Below are 21065 nucleotides of genomic sequence, written 5' to 3'. Positions count from 1 at the left end.
TGTGTGTGTGTAAATTTTTATCTATTCTGTTCAGTTCTGCTGTCATGGCTGTGTGATGATAAAAAACGATGAATGAGTTTATGGTTTTCACATACAGTAGAGTTAATACAAAAACTGGCAATCGGTCGCTTGGAGCGACCTTTAAACTTTCGTAAAAATTTTTGAGCGCTTGACATATTTGTTTTAGTTAAATGATCCTTTTATTTCGTTTGCTGTGTTAGCGTGTTCTTTATGGGTATGTTTGTTCCGTCGTTCTTTTGATTCGTTTTTTGGTTTTGTTTTGCGCGTAACTGGCTTAACACGTTGTTGAATTGGAATTCGGTAGGATAATTTCGTTTAATTCCCTAAAAGTTTTCTTTTTTTTTATTTACTGTTGTCTACATTGGTTTCATTTAAAAATGTACTGTTTCACTACTCAAAGTTTGCTTAGTTTTCAAAAATGTTCCTTCAAAGTACGTATGAGCCTTCAAATAAGGACAGTTTGTAGAGCTATCAAATTGCAAAAAGTTACTTTTTTTTGGTTTTGTTACTGATTCCAACAAAATTATTTTTCTCACTTTTTACATCACAAAGTAATAAACCAAGCCTTTGTAATAAGCGTAAACAATCTAAGCAGGCATCACTCTATTTCAGCAGGCTTTTACTGGCACGTGTTAGGCTGTTGTAACAACGCCTACTATTCATTCCTTAGAAGTTGCACTCAGTGATGAAGATAGGTGTTTTCGAGTCGTTAATTTCTCTAAAGAAAGCAACTGAAAATATATAAAAAAAATGATAAATAAAAGAAATCATAAAATAAAAATTTGAAACTTACCTAACAACGTACTTAACTTAAGCAAATAGTTAAGAGTCATTTAATCGATCACTGTAAGAAATTGGCAGTGTTTGAAACGGATTGACGACGTTCTCGTTCTCACGTATCACCGGGTAAGTAAATATCAGACAACTACTGTCTCTCTTTCATTAAATATGTTGGCTGACCTGGCGACTATTATATACGACCAATAAGCAATTCCACTAGAACTCGACGTAAGAAAAGGAAGAACACTAGTCTTTCGAAAGATAATTCACAGGTATTTCAATGCAGATAGCTTTCTACAATAATTCAAATCAGCTAAACACTTTCAAAACATTACGAATTCAGTTTGGTCGAATTTGAATACCCAGCAGAACAAATACACAGAGATATGTAATGGAAAGAGTTCCTAGTGAACATTTGATGCAATATGTCAAGGAATCCTTGGCAGAAACTGCTCAATATCCCTTGTGAAATTCTATGCAAAGTTCACTTCCAACAAACATCCTATCAGCAATCAATGCAAAGCACGGTTTTTCGGTGGAAACCTATCAAAACCTCGAGACTCCGACAAAAGCTCAGCTTCCATAGCTTCAGAAACCTGAAGTCACTATCAAAATTCTAGTGTTTCCTGCTGTGTTAAATAACAGCAAAAGTTGCGAGACTTGATGGTAACCAAGAACAGAACTAACTACGTTATTTCTACAGAAGCTTTCAGTGGAGATTTAGAGATGTTCAGAGGACTCAGCTTGAAATCAATTCTTCAGCTTGATTTCCTTAATAAGGCCGAAGCGATACGAAGATGTGCCGGTTTGGCTCGACTCAAGACAGCATATAACTTGAACAACCCATACTGATCTCGAAGACTAGATTCACCGATTTGTTATCCGATAACGTGTTTTCTCAGCAGCCTTAACTTCTCTACGTTCCACATTCGAAAACACAAACAACCTGTTGACCGTAAGCACGCATAGTAAACGTGTTCATGGAGAAGTGCCAGTCTAATCAACGTTGTGAATTTCATGTGACGTTACTGAGCTCCTCCTGGCACCAAGCTACGTCCATTGATCAGCTAGAACCGCACCGTCTAGCCCGTTTTAGTTATCAGCGCAGGTTCCTCAACGATCCTCAACGGGTGTTGGACCCCTCACCGCTTTAACGATCGTTTATACCTCATCGGATATCGACCTCCGAGATACACCGCATGCTGATCATCTGGCTTCTCGAAATCCATCAGAACGTCCATGGGCCTATAACCTGTCGTAGGACAGTTAGAAAAACAAACAAAAAAGTTGGTTCTTCACACCGCATGCGCTGGCTAACATCGTTACCAGCTCAACGCCTCTCTTTAGCCGATCCTAGAATGAAGCTCAGTTTCCAAGCCCAAGAGTTTTCCACATACTTGACAGGTCCCTTATTTCTTCTCTTGAGCTGCTTACTGTCGTGTACTTTATCTTTAACAACTTAATGACAAGTCTATCTATGGCCATAGTACTCCTACTGGCTTCCAGGCCACTGTTACCAGCCGAACTCCCACTGGCACCAAGCACCTTCGCAACCGAATTACTAACGGGAAGAAAGCTCCTCCTGGCTTTAAGCTTGTCATACCCCGATGTACCTTTTGCCATCCAACTGCTGCACCTGTTAATCAGCCGGCATATCACTGCTCTAGTTATCAGCGCAGGTTCCTTACGATCCTCGACCATCAACAGGTGTTGGTTCCCTCACCGACTCTCGATACCTAAACGCCTATTGATACCCAGTCACATCGTGTCTTGGCACCACATCTTATGTGGAACCAGATGTTGTTTTTTTAATCTTCTGGAAATCTAAGACCGGGAATTCCCCGACTCCGTGTATTTTCCAATTGGTAATACTGGCACCGCCTTCGATACCTGAAGTGCTGCTGCCATCTCTCAGGCATCTCACAATCGGTCGTGAGAAGATTTCTGCCGAATTCTGTCTGCTCTGCGTCTCTCTACTTATCGCACTTCGTTCGCTTTCATATGACATTCTTGCCCATCCATCTATTCGATTGAGTAATCAGTTGAATTCGTTGCTAGGTTTGATCAGTTTCAGGATAGAGACGAACATTAGCCGATAGCATTTCGATGCATCCCTTGAAGCAGAAAAAAACAAGTGTCGAAGCTCCGACCATTGGGACAGAGCAACTTGCACCATAATCCGACAGGACGGCAAACTCACCGTACGGCGGACAGGTAACCACCGGATAAACAGAAGCGGAGGCCGGATAGAACAGCAAAGTTTGACAAATAGCGCCTTCACAAGACTTGATTTCAGTTGACCGGCAGGTGACTGACAGATGACCGCCAGATGGACAGGATCAGCGACAGGACATAGCAGCAGGCTTTATGAACAGGGTCAGGACAGTACTTGATGTTCGACAGATGCCCAACAACTGGCCGCCGATTGATCAGGATTCAGAGGTCGGACAGGCCAGCCAGTCTTGATAAACAGCGACCGGACATAATCTTGACGATCGGCCATTTCAGTCAACATTACGAGGCTGCCGTCACTGAACAGAGGAACATTGTTTTCATGATGCTTTCAACCACGTTCGGGCCCAGTAGCGATTTCCTGCATACCTAGGCGAGGAGTTGTGACGGTTGAAGATCGCTGATCTCGAAAGCGAAAAGCCGACCCTTGACTGCTAGATATTTATTGATAGCCACAGTTTCACAAAAAAACAGCAGTTGTCTGGTAAGTTCCTGCTGCGAGCACTCTTGCTCTTTTACTGTGATCGTCCATTTCGAGGTTAGAATCCACTGCCCGATGCAGAACATTGTGTAGTCGGAGTTTGGCCAGTACGGGATAAATCGGAAAGCCACGTCCGGGTCACCAGATGTTTGAATTGGATAAATCTTATTTTTCTTCTCTAGACGGGTTCATCAAAAGCGTCACAACGCTTATGGGCCCATAACCTGTTTTTATCCCTTGACAAAGCAAACACACTGCATGCTGTTTTCGAGCGCTGCTTGCATCTTCACGGGCCGTTCATGCAGCATTCTCGTGGACGAAGCGCATGTGGTCGTCATTTACCGGTCAGATTCAGGCCTGAGTGTCCTCTACAACAACATTTCGACTCAAAACTCTAGCTAAAACTTGAATTTCAACAATAACAACGGAATATTGGACGTAGCCGTAAAGAAAACGGCTCCGTGAAACTGTTGAGACTTCCGACTCCGACTATCTACTACCCGTAGGTAAATCAAGTATTCGAGTCAGGACTCCTGCTGAAGCTTAAAAACTCCGACAGAAACGTAATTTTAATTGAGGTTAGGGTAGAAATTCGATTTTGAATGTATTTGAATAGACTCCAACAGAGACAACGCATTCGTTGGTAACGCTCTAGTATTCTGATATATCCGACTGCAGCTGAAAAAAACAAGTTTCCGATAACTACAACGACGTTTCGGCTCGAAGATCTAGCTGAAGTTTTTTAACCCCGATAAAAACAACGTGATATTGGACGCGTAGCCGTTATGACAACAGCTCTGTGAAAGATTTGAGATCATAAGTTTCCGACTGCAATCCTATTTGTTTAGTGTTAAAACAGGTTAAAACTGGTAAAACTGCTACCTGGATAAAGACTCTAGTAAAGTTTCAAGAATCCGTAGGATCAATAGGAATCATTAGGATTTTGGCACAAATCCTACTCAAGCACCAAGTTTCCGATATTCCAAGATTCCGTAAGACACTACGGGAATTCGTATGACGGCTCAGCGCTCTAGCTGAAGCTTCGCGATTGTGAAAGAAACAACGTGATTTAGGAACTCATACCATAGACACTTCCAATGAATCTCTAACTTTTCATATATGTCGGACTTGATTCGGCTAATATAGCTACCCACAATCATTTTAGGACCTCGTGCTCTTGAATCAGAACATCGGGATTTTTTCGTTGTGCATCATTGTGTTTGTTTGTTAACGTATTCTTTCTCTTCTTGTTTCTTACCATTTTCGTTCGAGTTCACCGTGAAACTGCGCACACTTGGGATCACCTTTTGTGGAAAAATTCTTCATGTCTTTCAAACGTGCTCGCATTGTTTTATTATCACTGTTTTATTCTTTATTCATCAGAGTATTTATCCTTAAATAATCGCAACTTTCTCTGCATTTCTGTGTGGGTATGTGTGAGGGGCGCGAATGAATGTCTCTCTCTGTGTGCTTGTGTTGTAATTGTAATTTATTTTATTCTTCTTTCGATATTATTGGAAAACAGCGCGGAATCCACTTACTTATGCTCTAGGGGGAGATGTGGGTTTTTATTCGATTTGATTTAAATTATTTCAAAGTGTAGCATTGTTTTTCTCCGGCAACTATTGTACGATTCGTGTTTGTGTTTGGGTGTGTGTGAACGGGAAAGAGAAGGAATATGATGAAGAACGTGTTGTACCTCTTGTAAGCAGAAGAGAAACTAAATCGATCGACGAAATATACGCGCCTAAACTCTATTTCATTAAAAATATGAAAAGAAACACATATTGATTAGAATGTTTTGAGATATTTGCCGTTTCTACTGTTTGCTCTCGAGATGTTCGTGTAAGATTGCAACCGTTTTTTCGTGCTGTTCTCTTCCTTCTTCTTCTAAAGTGGTGCGTGCGTTGATCAAAACAAAAACGAAATGTGATCCTCGTAAGGAAATTTTCCCGGCGCCTGGTTTTTACTCTTTAGCTTCAATCTGAAGAATAAAAACGTCCTGGGAAGAAACATGGGAAAATTTCTTCACTTCGCAAAATTTTGTACAAAACATAAATTTGGAAAACCGACCATGTTGATTTCTTCTTCTTTTTCTTTGCATTAACCTTAAACTAACATAAAGAGAAAGAGAGACTGTACTATACATAAAATTGATATAAAATACTATAAATATATACGAAAATATAATATATAAAAATATATAATAGTAATAATAAACTATTATTACATTCCCTTTCATTAGGTTGTATTACTACAAGCAGAGAGTGTCAAAAACAGATGTTCCAATTCTTTTTCTCAAACCTGATCCGACGCACTCTAAGCGAAACCATTGGCACGCTTCAGTACGTCGACCAACCTCCGTCTTGTGAATAGTTGTTGATTGATTTTTTGAGTATTTCTGTAGTAATTGTCGTGAACATTACCTTAACTCTAAAAAAAAAACTAAAGTAAAACTGAAACTCTAAACGTAAGAATAGCTTAAGCAGTGAACATTACACATTGTCTCTTGACCTCCTTTTTCGATTTTTCTCTCATTCCTCTAATTTGTTACGTCTGCTAGAAATTTTTCTACTAAAATGAAAAAAATAAAACAAACTACATATACGACCCTTCTTCTTCTGCTGTGTTTCTATCTCCCTCTCCGCTCTTCATCACCGGATGTTTCCTTCTCTACACCATTGTGGTCGTCGTCGCAAAACGGGGCGTTTCCACGAAAAATTGTACAAAATTGCACACGTGTACCTATATTTGAATCGTTATATTGATCTTCTCCAACTCCTGCTTTCGTTTTCAAATAAGCACAAGTATTCGAAAAGTTTTTATCAATAGTCAAGAATTTACGCATTCGTTACAGTCCGTTACACGCGACTAGGAAAACCAACCGTAGTAGAAGAAAACCTACTAACAATCGCACGAAAAATGCATTCTATCCGTGTAATAGAACTTTCCCGTTTCGTTTTCCGCTTCACTTACTGGTAAAAAAACTTTACGATAATGAACAAAAAATACACGAATCTAATCAATTTGTCAACTAGACGCAAGTCCAAACTAATAAAAAAGAAAACGAAACTAAATCAGCGCCAATGAATAGTGTGGAAAAGAAACTAAACAAACAGAAAAATCTGCGTTAATCATTTTAAAAATAAGCGAACAGATTCACGTCTTGTCTACCGACTGCCAACTTATTTGGCGGCAGCTTCCTCCTTCTCTTTGTTCTCTTCCACCGCGGCCTTTTCCGGCTTTTCCTCCTTCTTCTCCGTCTTCTCGTTGGTGTTGTCCTTCTCGAGTTCCTTCTCCGATTCGTTCTTGTCCTGCTCGGCGGTCTTCTCGGTGTCGGCACCTTCCTTGTTCTCCTTGGTCTCTGGCCTGGAATGGTAATGTGCGGAAACGGGCAAACTATGAGTATCAATGTAACAAAATACGTTGGGGTTTTCAATCCTACGTTTTGGAGGCATTGGATGATACATAACGCTTGTTAGCATCAGCTAAGAAATTCATGCAGGAATTCCTTAACTCATGATGATTTACTGAAAAAACTTGTAATTAGAAGCCACAATATTGTTAATTGACAAATTGAGAGATGAAATTTGTGAAAAAAAATCGCATTCTGATGAGATTCGAACCCACGACTTCGTATTCGCTAGACCGGCGCATTAACCAACTAAGCCATATAATAGGTTGCGGAATAGAAAGCCAAACTGACTCCGAATCCACACCGTGAACACTCCTTTTACACAAACCCATCTCTCTTTCGGCTTGCCAATCTAAGCCAAACCATACTAACTACAAGTGTGAGCGAATTGTTTTTTTTTTATGAAACCGAGACTTACTCTCGCACTCCGCATACCTAGCCACTAAGCAGTTTGTTTTGTTGGATTCTAATTAGTATGCGCCGAGAGCCCGGCACGGTCGCACGCTCTGATGACCAACTGCGCCAACGACTCAAAGATGAAGATTTCCAAGATGAAAGAACTCTTGAATACCCAGAAGTATTCATAGAAAAATACTCAAGTGTCCTTGACGGAATAGAAGATAGCCTAAATAAACCTCCAGTGGGCGCTTGATGAAAGTGTTACAGAAATTGCCAGTAGACTTCCGAAAGAAATCTCTTGGATATCTAAAGTGATTCTCTGGATGTATCCATAAAGAAATATTCGTATTGAAAAATACGGAAAATTCCCTCCGCAGGGTTCTTGATTTCCAGTGTGCATCTTTCTTCTCATTGAAAGCTACTCAGCAGTGATCGATTCTCGTTTTTGTTTGTGTGTCTGCATGTCAACGACGATAGCAAACTGCGATGAAAGGAAGGAAATCATTCATTCGCAAGTTCCAAGATTAGAAACACATTCAGGGAGATCCTCTGGAATTTTTCCATGAGCTCCCCGAGAATTCCTCGGGAATTTCTCAAAAATATCCCCGGGAAGTCCACAGGATTTTCCCTGGGAATTCCTCAAGAAGTTTTTCTTTAAGGATTTTCCCGTCAAATCCTCCAGGAGTTCCTCAGGACATCCTCTGGAAGATCCCCGGCTATTCCTCCAGGAGATCCCAGGAAATCCTTTTGGAGTTTCCCGGGAAATCCTCCAAGAGTTCTCCGGCAGTTTCTGCAGAAGTTCCCCGGGAATTCCTCCAACATTTCCTCAGGGATTCATCCAAGAGTTTGGGAATTACTCCAGGAGTTAATCAGGAATTTCTACAGAAGCTACCTAGAAATTCGGCCAAGATTTCCTCGGGAATTCCTCCAGGAGGTCAACGGGAATTCCTCCAAGAGTTTCTCTGGAATTCTTCCAGGAGTACCTCGGGAATTTCTCCAAAAGGCCCTTGGACATTTGTCCAGGAATTCCTCAGGAATTCATTCAAGAGTTCTTTGGGCTATCCTCCAGGAGTTCATCAGGAATTTCTCCAGGAGCTACCTGGAAATTCGGTCAAGAGTTCCACGAGAGTTCTTCCAAAAGTATCTCAGGTATTTCCAGAGGAGATCCACGGGAATTCCTTCAGGAGATTCACGAGAATTCTTCCTGGAGTTTCTCTGGAATTCTTCCAGGAGTTGCTCGGGAGATCCTGCAAGAGTACCTCAGGAATTTCTCCATTAGGTCTTTGGGCATTTGTCCTGGAATTTCTCAGGAACTCATCTAAAAGTTCCTTGGAAATTACTTCAGGAGTTCATCAGGAATTTCTACAGAAGCTTCCTGGAAATTTGGCTGAGAGTTCCTCGGAAATTTCTCCAAAAGTACATCAGGTATTTCTAGAGAAGATCCACGTGAACTCCTCCAGGAGATCCGCGAAAATTTCTCCAAGAGTTTCTCTGGAATTTCTCCAGGAGTTGCTCGAAAATTCTTCCAGAAGCTCCTCAAGAATTCCTCAGGGAGTAGCTCAGAAATTTCTCCAGGAGTTCCCCGAAAATTTCTCAAGAATATTCCCGGTAATCCCTCAAGAATTTTCCCAGAACTTCCTCGGGAACTATTCCGGGAGTTCCTTAGGAATTTCTCCAAGAGTTCCCCGAGAATGCTTCAAGAACATCCCCGGGAATTCCTCAAAAAATTCTCTGGGAACTCCTCAAAAATTTCCAAGGGAATTCCTCCAGAAATTCCTCGGAAATACCCCAGGAATTGGGAATTCCTCCAGCAGTACCTATGACACTATTCCAAAAGTTCTTCGAGGGGATTCCTCGGAGGAATTCCCCAGTTCTTCGAGGATTCCTCCAGGAGTTCATCAGGAATCCATCTAGGCGTTGCTCGGGAATTTATCAAGGGTTTCTTTCTGCAATTCCTCGTGAATTCCTCTAGAAGGTCCTTGATTTGTCCAGGAGTTCCTCAGAAATTCATCCAAGAGTTCTTCGGGAATTCCTCCAGGAGTTCATCAGGTATTTCTCCAGAAGCTACCCGGAAATACGGCCAAGAGTTCCTCGGGAATTCCTCCAGGAGATCCACGGAAATTCCTCCAAGAATTTCGCTAGAATTCCTCCAGGAGTTGCTCGAAAATTCCGCCAGAGGCTCCTTTGTCCAGGAGTTCCTCAAGAATTCCTCAGGGAGTTTCTCGGGAATTCCTCCGGAAGTTGCTTAGGAATTTCTCCAGGAGTTCCCCGAGAATTCCACGAGAATCCCTTAAAAAAATCCCCCCAGGAGTTAAGAATTTCTCTTTTGAGCGCCAATGACAGGGAAAATGTTGTTATTGAATCTCGCCGTCACCACGATGTGAGCGACGAGAGAATTTTTATTTTCCTCTCACCCGCCTCCGTGAAGGAAAGAGTCGTCAACGTCAGAAGCGGTGTGGTGAAAAGACAAAAACAAAAATTCACGTTCGTTGCATGCTTACGTTTTTTGCAACCCTGTTCCAGCAGTACCTATGGCATTGATCCAAAAGTTCTTCGGGGGAATTCCTCCACTTCTTCGGGGATTCCTCCAGGAGCTCATCAGGAATCCATCTAGACGTTGACAGGGAATTCATCCAGGAGTTCCTTCTGCAATTCTTTGTGAATTCCTCCAAGAGTTTTTCGGAAATTCGTCCAGAAATTGCTCGGGAGATCCTTAACAAGTTACTCGGGAATTTCTCCAATTTATTCAGGAGTTCCTCAGGAATTCATACAAGAGTTCTTCGGGAATTCCTTCAGGAGTTCATCAGGAATTTGTACAGGAACTCCCTGGAAATTCCTCCCTGGAATTTCTCCAGAAATTCATCGAGAATTCCACCAAAATGTCCACGGGATTCCCTCCAGGAGTTCCTCGGGATTCGTGAATTCTTCAAGTATTCCTCCGGGTTCCTGCAGGTTTTCCTTGGCAATTCATCTAGGAGTTCCTTGAGAATTGCTCCAGCAGTTTCTCCGGATATCGTCCAGAAGTTCCTTAGGATATTCTCTAGAAGTTCCCCGTAAATTCCACCAAGAAACTCACGGAGGAGTTTCCGAGGAACATCTGGAAAAATTCCCGGCAAAACTCTCGGAGGAATTCTCGAGGAACTTTCGAAGGTATTCCCGAGGAACTCCCGGAGGAATTACCGAGGCACTCTTGGCGGAATTTCCGGGGAACTTCTGTATACATTCCAGAGGAATGTATTTCTGAATCTACTGGAAGAATTTCCGAAGAAGATCGGCAATAATTTCAAAAAAAAAACTCTCGAAGAAATTCTCGAGGAACATCTGGAAGAATTCCCGAGAATCTCTCGGAGGAATTCCCGAGGAACATCTGGGAAGACATAGAGAGTATCTCTCGGAGGAATTTCCTAAGAACTTACGGAGATATTCCAGAGAAACTCCCAGAGGAATTCCCGAGCTACTCCCGGAAGAATTGCCGAGGAACTCCCGAGGGACTCTTGGCGGAATTTCCTAGAAACATCTGGAAGAATTCTTGAGGAAATCCTGCAGGAATTTTCAAAAAAATCCTGGATGAATTTACGGAGAACTCTTGGATGGTTACCTATGGAAATCCTGGAAAATTGCTAAGGAACTCCTGGAGGAATTCTAGAGGAAATCTTAGAGGAAGCCCCGAGGAACTCCTGGAGGAATTTTCAAAGAAGTTCCGAGCAGAGATGGAATCCTCCTCAGAGCAAAATAAGAGAACAAAAAATCTGCACCACGCTCCCGCATCCAATGCCAGAGCGGCTTCTCTCGGTTTCTTTCACCTTCCTGCTCGCAGCTTGTGACACCGAAACATGTGTGGATTTGTTTGCACAAAAAAGTGCGTTTGCTCAAAATTGAGGCACTTTGTGCACCGGAAGTTAACATAAATATGCTTATGCTCATAAAATCAATAATTACGAGCGTACAAGTATTTATGTATGCAATTGCGTCATGCAATGCGAACGGAACGATCAAACCGCGTAAAACGCCGGTGAAATTGTCGATCAGCTTTGCGGGAGCCTCAAAAATGATGCACAAAAATGTTTCTCTTTGTGCTGATTTTTGTGGTTCGTCGTTTCTCTTTGTTTTCGCATGCTTCCTCCTTGCGCTACGCTCCCGCACAAACGATAGCGGTGGGAGCGTACAAAGATAAAGAGAACAAAAACATGCATTTGAGGCACATTGTGGGAATAAATGACAAGACTTCTATCGAAATTCCTAAGGAACTCCCAAGTAATTATTGGCGGAGAAACTCTTGACGGAATTTCCAAGAAATACGGGGAACACCTGGAAGAATTCTTGAGCAACTCCTGGAGGGATTCTTGTGGAACTCCTGGAGAAATTTCCGACAAATTCCTGGAGGTATTTTCGGAGTACTCCTGGATGGCATCCCAAATAACTCCTGGAAAAATGCTAAGGAACTTCTGAAGGAATTTCCGAGAATATCTTGAAAGAATTCCCGAGGAACTCCTGGACTGCCAGTGGACGCATAAATATCACATGTGCAAAAACCGACAATCGAGAAATTCGCGTCGAAAGTTCGAAAAAGTAAATTGTCTCATCTATGAAGCATAAATGCCGAATCGTTTTCTAACATCAACCAATTTTGAATTTGAGCACTAATTTTTATTATATAGCGATTTTAAAATTTCATAGATTCAGAATGTGACAAATCGGTGTTGCATTTTTTCAACAATTTTCGGAACAAACTACCTATTTATATTTCCCTATCATGGTTTCTCAAATTGTGGGTCGCGACCCCCCAGGGGGTTCGCCAGCCTTTATCCAGGGGGTCGCGAGTGACAGGTAAATATTTTACTGTAACAGACAACAAATGAGGGAATTTCTAAGGGGGGTCGCGAAAACTACGTCTGCTGGAAAAAGGGGGTCGCGCGACCTAAAAGTTTGGGAACCTACTATGATACATGGTCATTGGCTGCAAAATATCAATATGATGATGATGATGATGATGATGATGATGATGATGATGATTGTGTAGCCACCATCAGCGCAAGGATTACCTATGGCTGCAGAGTCATACCGGAACGGAATGATCTACCTGATGGTTTGTTGTAGCAGGGTAAGCTAAATTCACTGGATCCTTCGGAAAACAATATGATAATTGTTATCTCGTGACAAAGTCTGGCCACCCCACGAACATTTGCCCGGAAACCAGTTCATTTAACTTCCTTAGGCTACCCCTCCGAAATCCCCATGTTCAAATATAAAAAGTAATAATAAGGAACGAACTCACCGGGTAATCCTGACTAGCTGGTTTTCTATGTTTGGCTTTGGTCTCAGCATGCAAACGGTCCAAACCATATTAAATTGTGTACTCGTTCACACCACTCGCTGATTCTCCGATCGTCCATCGAAGAATCCGAAAAAAATACATAAGCGAGAATACCCGACGCACTGAAAAACAATCTCTTGGATACTAGCATTTTCGAACTCGGAATAACGACGAACACGAGCACCACGATGCGGGCAATGTGGTCTCTTGCCACCGAGCCATCGTCGATCGTTTACACAAAGTGCGAACAAAAAACACAAAGAAAAATACGAAAACGCGGGAACGACGAAATGCGGCATGTTTCAGCCTCCGCGCCCTGCTTGTCACTGCTGAACTTTGTAATGCATTGTTGTTCATTAACTTCAATTTTCTAAGCTGTTTGTCTTCACATGAGATGAGAGAATTACCTAGGAAAGTCACACCAGAAAAAATGTTACATATGTAAATGTTATCCATGGGGTCATGTTTAGCATTTAATATGTATGGCAATGACTGATTTTTGCCTTGTAGGGGTACTACAAGACCACGCGGACAATTCGACTAAAGGCTCATTGTCGCGCTTATCTTTTATTAGAGTCCTGCGGCGCTCGCAAGGCATACCGCCTCATGACAGTCGCAAGGCAAAACAAAGAAAAAGATTGGCTGCAAAATATCAATATTGCCAAAAACGCACATGTGACAATTATACTTCCACCGGCAGTGGAGGAGTTACTAAGGAACTCCCGGAGGAATTATCAAAGAACTCCCGAGGACCTCCTGGAGAAATACCCGAAGAACTCTCAGAAAAAATTTCTAAGTAACTTCCGAGGAGCTGTTGGCGGAATCCCCGAGGATTTCCGGGGAACACCTGGAGAACACCTGGAGAAACTGTTGATGAACTCCTGGAGGAATTTCCGATAAATTTTCGGAGAACTCCTGGATGGCTACCTGAGGAACTATTGAAAAATTTGCTTTGGGACTCCTGAAGGAATTCCCGAGGATATTTTGTTGGAATTCCAGAGGAAATCCTGCAGGATTGCGCGGGGATCTCCGAGGAACGCCTAGAACACTTTAAGGGAAACTGCTGGAGAAAGTCTAGGGAAACTCCCAGATGAATTTCAAAGCAACTTTTAGAGAAATTGCTGAGGAACTTCTGGACCAATTCCCGAGAAACTACTGGAGGAATTTCCGGAGAACTTCTGGAGAGATTTCCGAGGAACTGCTGGAGGAATTTCCAAAGAACTTTTGAATCGAAATCGATTTTTTTGAGGAATGCGGTTTGAATTTCAGAGGAACTCCTTGGAAAACTTCCAGAAAATTACAGGTGGGAATATCCGGTGAAATTATGGAGAAATTACTATTGAAATTTTCGAGAAATTCCAAGGAAAATCATGTAGGGAAGGAATCTCAGGATTCTTGTGGAACTCTTGGAGTCAAAGGTTTGGACTACCCCTGGAGGGTTTCCCGAGGAATTCCGTGGCATAGTTGGAGCGATCTCTGAAGTCGGAGAAATTCCCAAATAAATATATAGATATGACTGGATGTTCTGCTGGCTAAATATTAATCCGAAACTGTCACTCAATCACAAAACATAACCTAAAATACTCACTCTGGCTTGGGCAGATGCGCGTTCAGATCTAGCTTCGTGCAGATGTCGTCCCAGTCGGGGAAGCAGCGTTCCTTGATTCGGGATACGTGTCCCACCAGGTTCGGACAGTTCTCCTGCATGTACTCCTTCAGGGCGTACTTGACCTCGTCGGAAATGTAGTGGACCTGGGCCAGGACGGAGAATGCGACGCAATCGAGCTGAAATGACGAAAGGAGGGAACTTTAGCATCCGAACTGTTACCTAGATTTTTCGTTCGACTTACCGTGGTGGGTTCATCGCCGAAGAAGAACGGCTTGTCGGCCAGCAGTTCGGACAGCACCTTCAGATCCTGCTTGCCGAATTCTTCGATTTCCTCGGGCTTGTGCACACCGAGACCTTGGGCCTTCACCTTTTTGGCTCCCTGCAAATACTTGTTTTGTTAGAATGGACGGGGGGTGAAGTGGTTAAAATGGGTGCACACTACGGAAATATTTCATGCATGAGAGAGGCAGGAGGTGGATTCGATTCGGGAAAAAGGATAGCATGCTGGAGATGCAATAATAGGTTACGGTGGTGGGGTACAGGGGGAAGGTATAACGTGTAATTCACGATAGATGGTGGAATGCCTCGTTAGAACTCGAATGCAATTTACCTTGCGCCCGAATTGGAACTTGAACAGGAAGTTGAGCACGGCGTTGGGCAGTCGGCTTCCGAGGGCGTGCTGGAGGTTCACTTTGTAGCCCTTGATCATCTGGTCGGGGTTTTTGCTGCGCCAGAACAGCAGCACCCAGATGAGGTGGTTCTCCAGCATGGAAATCATGGCGTGAGCAATGTTTCGCTGTTCCTGGGTCAGGGCGGCATCCAGGTCCTTCTCGTAGCGCTGGGCCAGCTCCTTGATGATGATGGCCGAGTCGGCGATTTCCTCACCATTGACCTCGACAAATGGCAGTTGTCCCTTCTTGGAGCGCAGCTTCAGCTTGTGGTCGACGTTCTGCGATGGGAGGAGAAGGGCAAGAAAAAAGGGAAGAGTTAGTAAATGGTTATTTGGTTGTACTGAAACGTTGTTCACACCATCAGTATCTAAGCGTTGATTATTTTAGATCATTGCCGCATAGACCGCATTCAAATCGGATGTCTCGTTAATAATATTCATTCAGCAATTCCTGCTGGGATTCTTGCAGAATCTTTAACTGACGATCTCTCCAAGAATTCCTTGTGAGTCGTTTTCGAGTATCTATCTCTACGTAGTTATCCGTCGTATCAAACAGAATGCGAACGACGCGTTTGATCGCCTTACAGGTAGCAATTGTTCTTCCTCTACAAGTGGTTGGGGAAGCGGTGCCTGTACGATAGGCAAAACAGTTTCAAAACAATAAAACAAATCGCTTTCGCTCTTCGTACATATGAACAACAGAGATGGTTAAATTTGCGGTTTAGGGGAAGATGATATAGATCGATGAGATTAGAATTGAACCTTATGACAACTAAGTAGCCGGGTTATTAATTGGCTCGGTAGCTTAGTTGGTAAAGCACTTGTCTAGCGAATAAGAGTCGTGAGTTCAAATCTCACCTGAGCTGTGGATTTTTTCCCAATTTAACCAATAATACCCGTCTGTACATATGTACGTTGAGTTATTTGAAATTCTTAAAAACTAGTTTCATTGCACAAAATCTCTCGTTCAACATACAAATTCGTTGTTTCTGCAATGAAAGAGATCATAAAGTGGCAGCGTTTGTTTCATAAAAAAATCTTGTTGCGTGTCCTGTTCAACAGACGGAGACCTTTGAGGAGTTCTCCGGTGAATAACAGGCTGCTTTTTGTGAAGGTCGATCAACGACGGATTAAATGTTTAACCTGCAAAATTTCATAGAAAAATTTCGGGAGTATAACTTGTAGAATCATCATCTGCTCATTGATTTTAAAGCAGCGTACGATTTAGTGATAATAAATGTGCTTTGGCACGGTAAAGGCTGGGTACTTCGCGCAATACAGATTCCATTGAGATCACTAGCAACTCTTATGCCTTCCTCCAAGTGGTACCGGCCGGACTACGAACAACATTAGGGAAGATCGGGTAACCAACCCCGGTGGGATCTTTGGTCGTAGGCTGACAGGGAAAGGGGTCTTGTTCCGCAAACCTGAGCGTCTATTCTGCAGGAGAAGCGAATCACAACAGCATCTGATCCCCATGTTAGGGGGCGACTGATAAACGTTCGAGTGGGAAGGATTCTAAGCTCAACTGTGCACTATGGTCCTCCGGAAAGTAGAGGGTTGAAGTCAGGCCCTACGAGCCAGCCACTCGTATACTTGCCGATCTACTGAAGGACCGCGGGTTCGTAAACGTAGCGCTGCAGGAGGTGTGTTGGATAGGATCCATGGTGCGAACATGGTGGTTAGTTAGAGGTAATCATACCATCTACTAGAGTTGCGGCAACACACGTGAGCTGGGAACAGCTTTTATCGTGACGAGCGATATACAGAGGGACGTGATCGGCTGGTGGCCGATCGACGAAAGAATGTGCAAGTTGAGGATCAAGGGCCAATTCTACAACTTCAGCATAATAAACGTGCACAGCCCTCACTCCGGAAGCACTGATGATGACAATGACGCATTTTAAGAGCGGTTCGAACACGAGTACGATCGCTGTCAAAGCCACGACGTTGAGATCATCATGGGAGACCTAAACGCTCAGGTAGACCAGGAGGAGGAATTCAGACCGACGATTGAAAAGTTCAGCACCCACTTGCAAACGAACGAAAACGGCCAACGACTCATTGAATTTACCGCCTCCAAAATCATGGCCATACGTAGCACCTTTTTCCAACATAGCCTCCCTTATCGTTACACCTGGAGATCACCACAGCAGACGGAATCGTAAATCTACCACGTTCTGATTGACGGACGACACTTCTTCGACATTATCGACCGTGGCGCTAATATTGACTCCGACCACTATCTGGTGATGGTGCGCCCAAAACTTTCCGTCATCAATAATGTACGGTACCGGCAACCGCCACGGTATAACCTTGAGCGACTGAAGCAACCGGATGTCGCCTCAGCATACGCGCAGAATCTCGAGGCAACGTTGCCAGATGAGAGCGAGCTCGATTTGCCCCCCTCTATAGCACTGCTGGAGTACAGTTAAAGCAACCATCAACAACCCAGCCGAGAGCACCATCGGGTACCTGAAAAGGAGTCGACGAAACGAATAGTTCGACGATTGTAGAGCGATTTTGAAGGAGAAGAACGCAGCACGGACGGTAATGCTGCAGCAAAGAACCCGGCAGATCGTGGAACGTTACAAGCAGAAGCAGAAGCAGCAGACCCACCTCTTTCGGGGGAAGAAGCGCCGCCTTGAAGAAGCGGAGTGCGAGGAAATAGAACTGCTGTGCTGTTCCCATGAAACACGGAAGTTCTACGAGAAGCACTACGCATACGCGCAACGGCTTCGTGCCGCGAGCCGAAATATACAGAGATAAGAACGAAGGCCTCTTGACGGACGGACGTGCGGTGATCGAAAGGTGGAAGCAGCACTTCGACGAACAACTGAATGGCGGGGAGAACGTAGGCACCGGGGACTACAACATGAGGGAACGACTACGCCAAGTCAGCAGAGGACGGAAATGAGCCAACTCCCACGCTGAGGGAAGTTAAGGATGCCATTCACCAGCTCAAAACCAACAATGCAGCTAGCAAGAATGGTATCGCAGCTGAACTCATCAAGATGGGCCCAAAAAAGTTGGCCTCCTGTCTGCATCGGTTGATCTGGGAAACCGAACAGCTACCGGAGGAGTGAAAGGAAGGGGTAATCTGCCCCATTCACAAGAAAGGTGACCATTTGGAATGTGAGAACTTCAAAGCGATCACCATTTTGGATGCTACCTACAAAGTGCTATCCGAGGCCATCTTCCGTCGTCTGTCACCTACAACGAATGAGTTCGTGGGAAGTTATCAAGCCGGCTTCATCGACGGCCGGTCGACAACGGACCAGATCTTCACCGCACGGCAAATCCTCCAGAAATGCCGTTAATATCAGGTCCCAACGAATCACCTGTTCATCTCGACTTCAAAGCGACATACGACAGTATCGACTGCACGTAGCTATGGAAAATCATGGACGAGAACAGCTTCCCCGGGAAGCTTACCAGACTGATAAGAGCAACGATGGACGGTGTGCAGAACAACGTAAGGATTTCGGGTGAACTATCCAGTTCATTCAAATCTCGACGGGGACTACGACAAGGTGATGAACTCTCCTGCCTACTATACAACATTGCCCTGGAAGGTATTGTGCGACGAGCCGGGCGCAACAGCCGGGGTACGATCTTCACGAAGTTCGGCCAATTTGTCTGTTTTGCGGATGACATGGATATTATTGCTAGAATATTTGGAACGGTGGTAGAACTGTACACCCACCCGAAACGTGAAGCAGCAAAGGTCGGACTGGTGGTGAATGCGGCTAAGGGCTAAGACAAAGTACATGCTGGTAGGTAGGACTGAGCGAGACAGGACAAATCTTAGCAGCGATGTTACGATAGACGGGGATATTTTCGAGGTGGTAGAAGAATTCGTTTACCTCGGTTCCTTGCTAACGGCTCACAATAACGTGAGCCGTGAAATACGATGGTGTATCATCAGTGGAAGTCGAGCCTACTACGGGCTCCAGAAGAAAGTGGTCAAAAAAGATTCACTCCTGCACCAAATGTACCATGTACAAGACGTTAATAAGACCCGTGGTTCTCTACGGACACGAGACATGGACGATGCTCGAGGAGGACCTGCAAGTACTCGGAGTTTTCGAGCGACGGGTACTAAGAACGATCTTCGGCGGCGTGCAGGAGAACGGTGTGTGTCGGAGAAGGATGAATCACGAGCTCGCTGCACTTTACGGCGAACCCAGCATCTAGAAAGTGGCCAAAGTCGGAAGGATACGATGGGCAGGGCATGTTGCAAGAATGCCGGACAACAACCCTGCAAAGTTGGTGTTTGCTAACCATCCGGTTGGTACAAGAAGGCGTGGAGCGCAGAGAGCACGATGAGCGGACTAGGTGGAGCGTGATCTGGCGAGTGTTGGGCGTGACCAACGTTGGAGAGCTGCAGCTGCAAATCGAGTATTATGGCGGCAAATTGTTGATTCAGTGTTATCATGAATTTGATGTTGAACTAAATAAATTAAATGAGAGCAGCGGAGGAAGCTTTTGCTCTCCTGAAGAGATAGAAAGGCCCCAATGAGGCTAGTGCTGAGAAGGTTGATGGTAACTTCGTTGGCGACCGTAAACGCGCTGGCTGCACGCGGTTAAAGAAGACCTGGGAACCCTAAACGTTTGGAAAAACTGAAGAGACATCGCCCAGGACCGACGAAGATGGTACTCTACAATACATTCGGAGCTGGAATCAAGTTACTCTGTAGTTAACAAGTAATCAAGGTTATCTCTGACACTATTAAAAAATGAAATCGTACAATTTCATCTAACCGAGTATGTAAGTATTCAGATGGAATTCAATCATAACTAAAGTGATATGAAGTTTTTGGAAATAAAATGCCAACTCCATGAAAGCGCTACGCCCAACCTCCCCATAAACATACACGAAAAATGTTGCCTACGTAGGCGACGACGACAACGACGGTCGCAGTTGAAGATGCCATTTCCGGTTATACTTCTCATCTGCCGCTTACACTCATTGCTGCCAGTGGGTGGAGGATGTTGGGAGGATGGGGATGCAAATTATCTTTCCTCTGCATTTCGGAAGAAACCACCAAGTCGCATCAGTAGTTAGACACCAACCACTATGTCTATTGGTATTGGTACATTCACTGAACCGTACCCAGTGAACCGAACAGCGATGGACAATATCCTTCCGATAGATCCCCGGACCGGGGTTGGAGAGGATGGGGTATGAGATTGCAAAAATAAAGCAGAACACAACATCTCGATCGATAGAGGCAGACATGTTTGTGCTCGGATGCCCTACATTTCGGGACATGCTCCATGTGGCTGTGGGGTGCGCGCGAACGAGCGAGCGGGGTGGGGGTCCATTTTGGGCGGGAGATGAAAAGTCTCACCCTACCGAACCGGCGCGCTGATGACGACGCCCGACGACGACGACGTCGATGCCGATGACAATGACTGGAATGATGACGGTGGTGATGCTGGGAGTCTGCGTTTCTGCAAGTAGTAGGAATCGCTCTCCCACACGTACAGGGGTGTGGTTGCTTTTCTGGGCGGAAGAAAAAAAGGACCGCGGAGGGCCAGGCAGGGATTATGAGCAGCAGGAAAGCGGAAGTGAACGCCACCGCCGCCGAGAGAAGAACGAAAACCGGCCCGGGGATTTTTTATGATCTTCGTTTGCTCAGTGGCTCTCATTTGGGTGTGCTGCTGTTCTCTGGCAAAACTCTCCGGTACTCTGACGGTTGTGATACGCCGAAGGAAGTGGTGTTAGTAGGGCCCTACGATGAATGTCAACGTCGTCGTCCGTGGTCGTCGCCATGCCGGGTCTACCCCAATGGAAGACGACGACGGTGTGGTGCCTGCACTGCATGGACCTTTCCGCGCGCGTGTACCTCATTTCGCTTTATCGGAGGGAACTTATCGCGAAATTTTAAGTACCGTTGGACGACCTTTTAAGGAGTTTGTCATTGAGAAGCTAATAAAAAGGGAACTGAGGGGGGCAATTGATGGAGCGAACGTTTGCATTAGATTTAAGTAAAAAAAAGTTATAATTGGATGGATGCATCATTTTTTGAGACCTTCCTTAGATGAATAAAGCGCAGTTACAATTCAAAGTATCTGAATTCGATTGTCGGAACGGTCCAAGAAACAGAGATATTCTTGACATCACCTGGCATAAAGCAT

General features: G+C 44.3%; 1 protein-coding gene and 1 non-coding gene across 2 annotated transcripts in view; one reads left to right on the top strand and one right to left on the bottom strand.

Moving 5' to 3' along the window:
• Positions 1-4860: 4860 nt before the first annotated feature.
• Positions 4861-21065, bottom strand: part of LOC109431991 (failed axon connections) — a 35585-nt gene continuing 19380 nt past the window's right edge. The window contains exons 4-7 of the mRNA XM_062857834.1: positions 14862-15289; positions 14493-14630; positions 14231-14427; positions 4861-6883 (exon numbers count right to left, since the gene is read on the bottom strand). Of these exons, the coding sequence (XP_062713818.1) occupies positions 6700-6883; positions 14231-14427; positions 14493-14630; positions 14862-15289 (947 nt within the window). The 3' untranslated portion in view covers positions 4861-6699. The remainder of the gene's footprint in view (positions 6884-14230; positions 14428-14492; positions 14631-14861; positions 15290-21065) is intronic.
• On the top strand, positions 15716-15787 carry Trnaa-agc (transfer RNA alanine (anticodon AGC)). Its single transcript has one exon. It is a non-coding gene; the product is annotated as a tRNA-Ala (tRNA).

Source organism: Aedes albopictus, chromosome 3, assembly GCF_035046485.1.
Source record: "Aedes albopictus strain Foshan chromosome 3, AalbF5, whole genome shotgun sequence".
Taxonomy (NCBI): Eukaryota; Metazoa; Arthropoda; class Insecta; order Diptera; family Culicidae; genus Aedes; species Aedes albopictus.
This window is presented reverse-complemented; position numbering and strand designations above follow the sequence as displayed.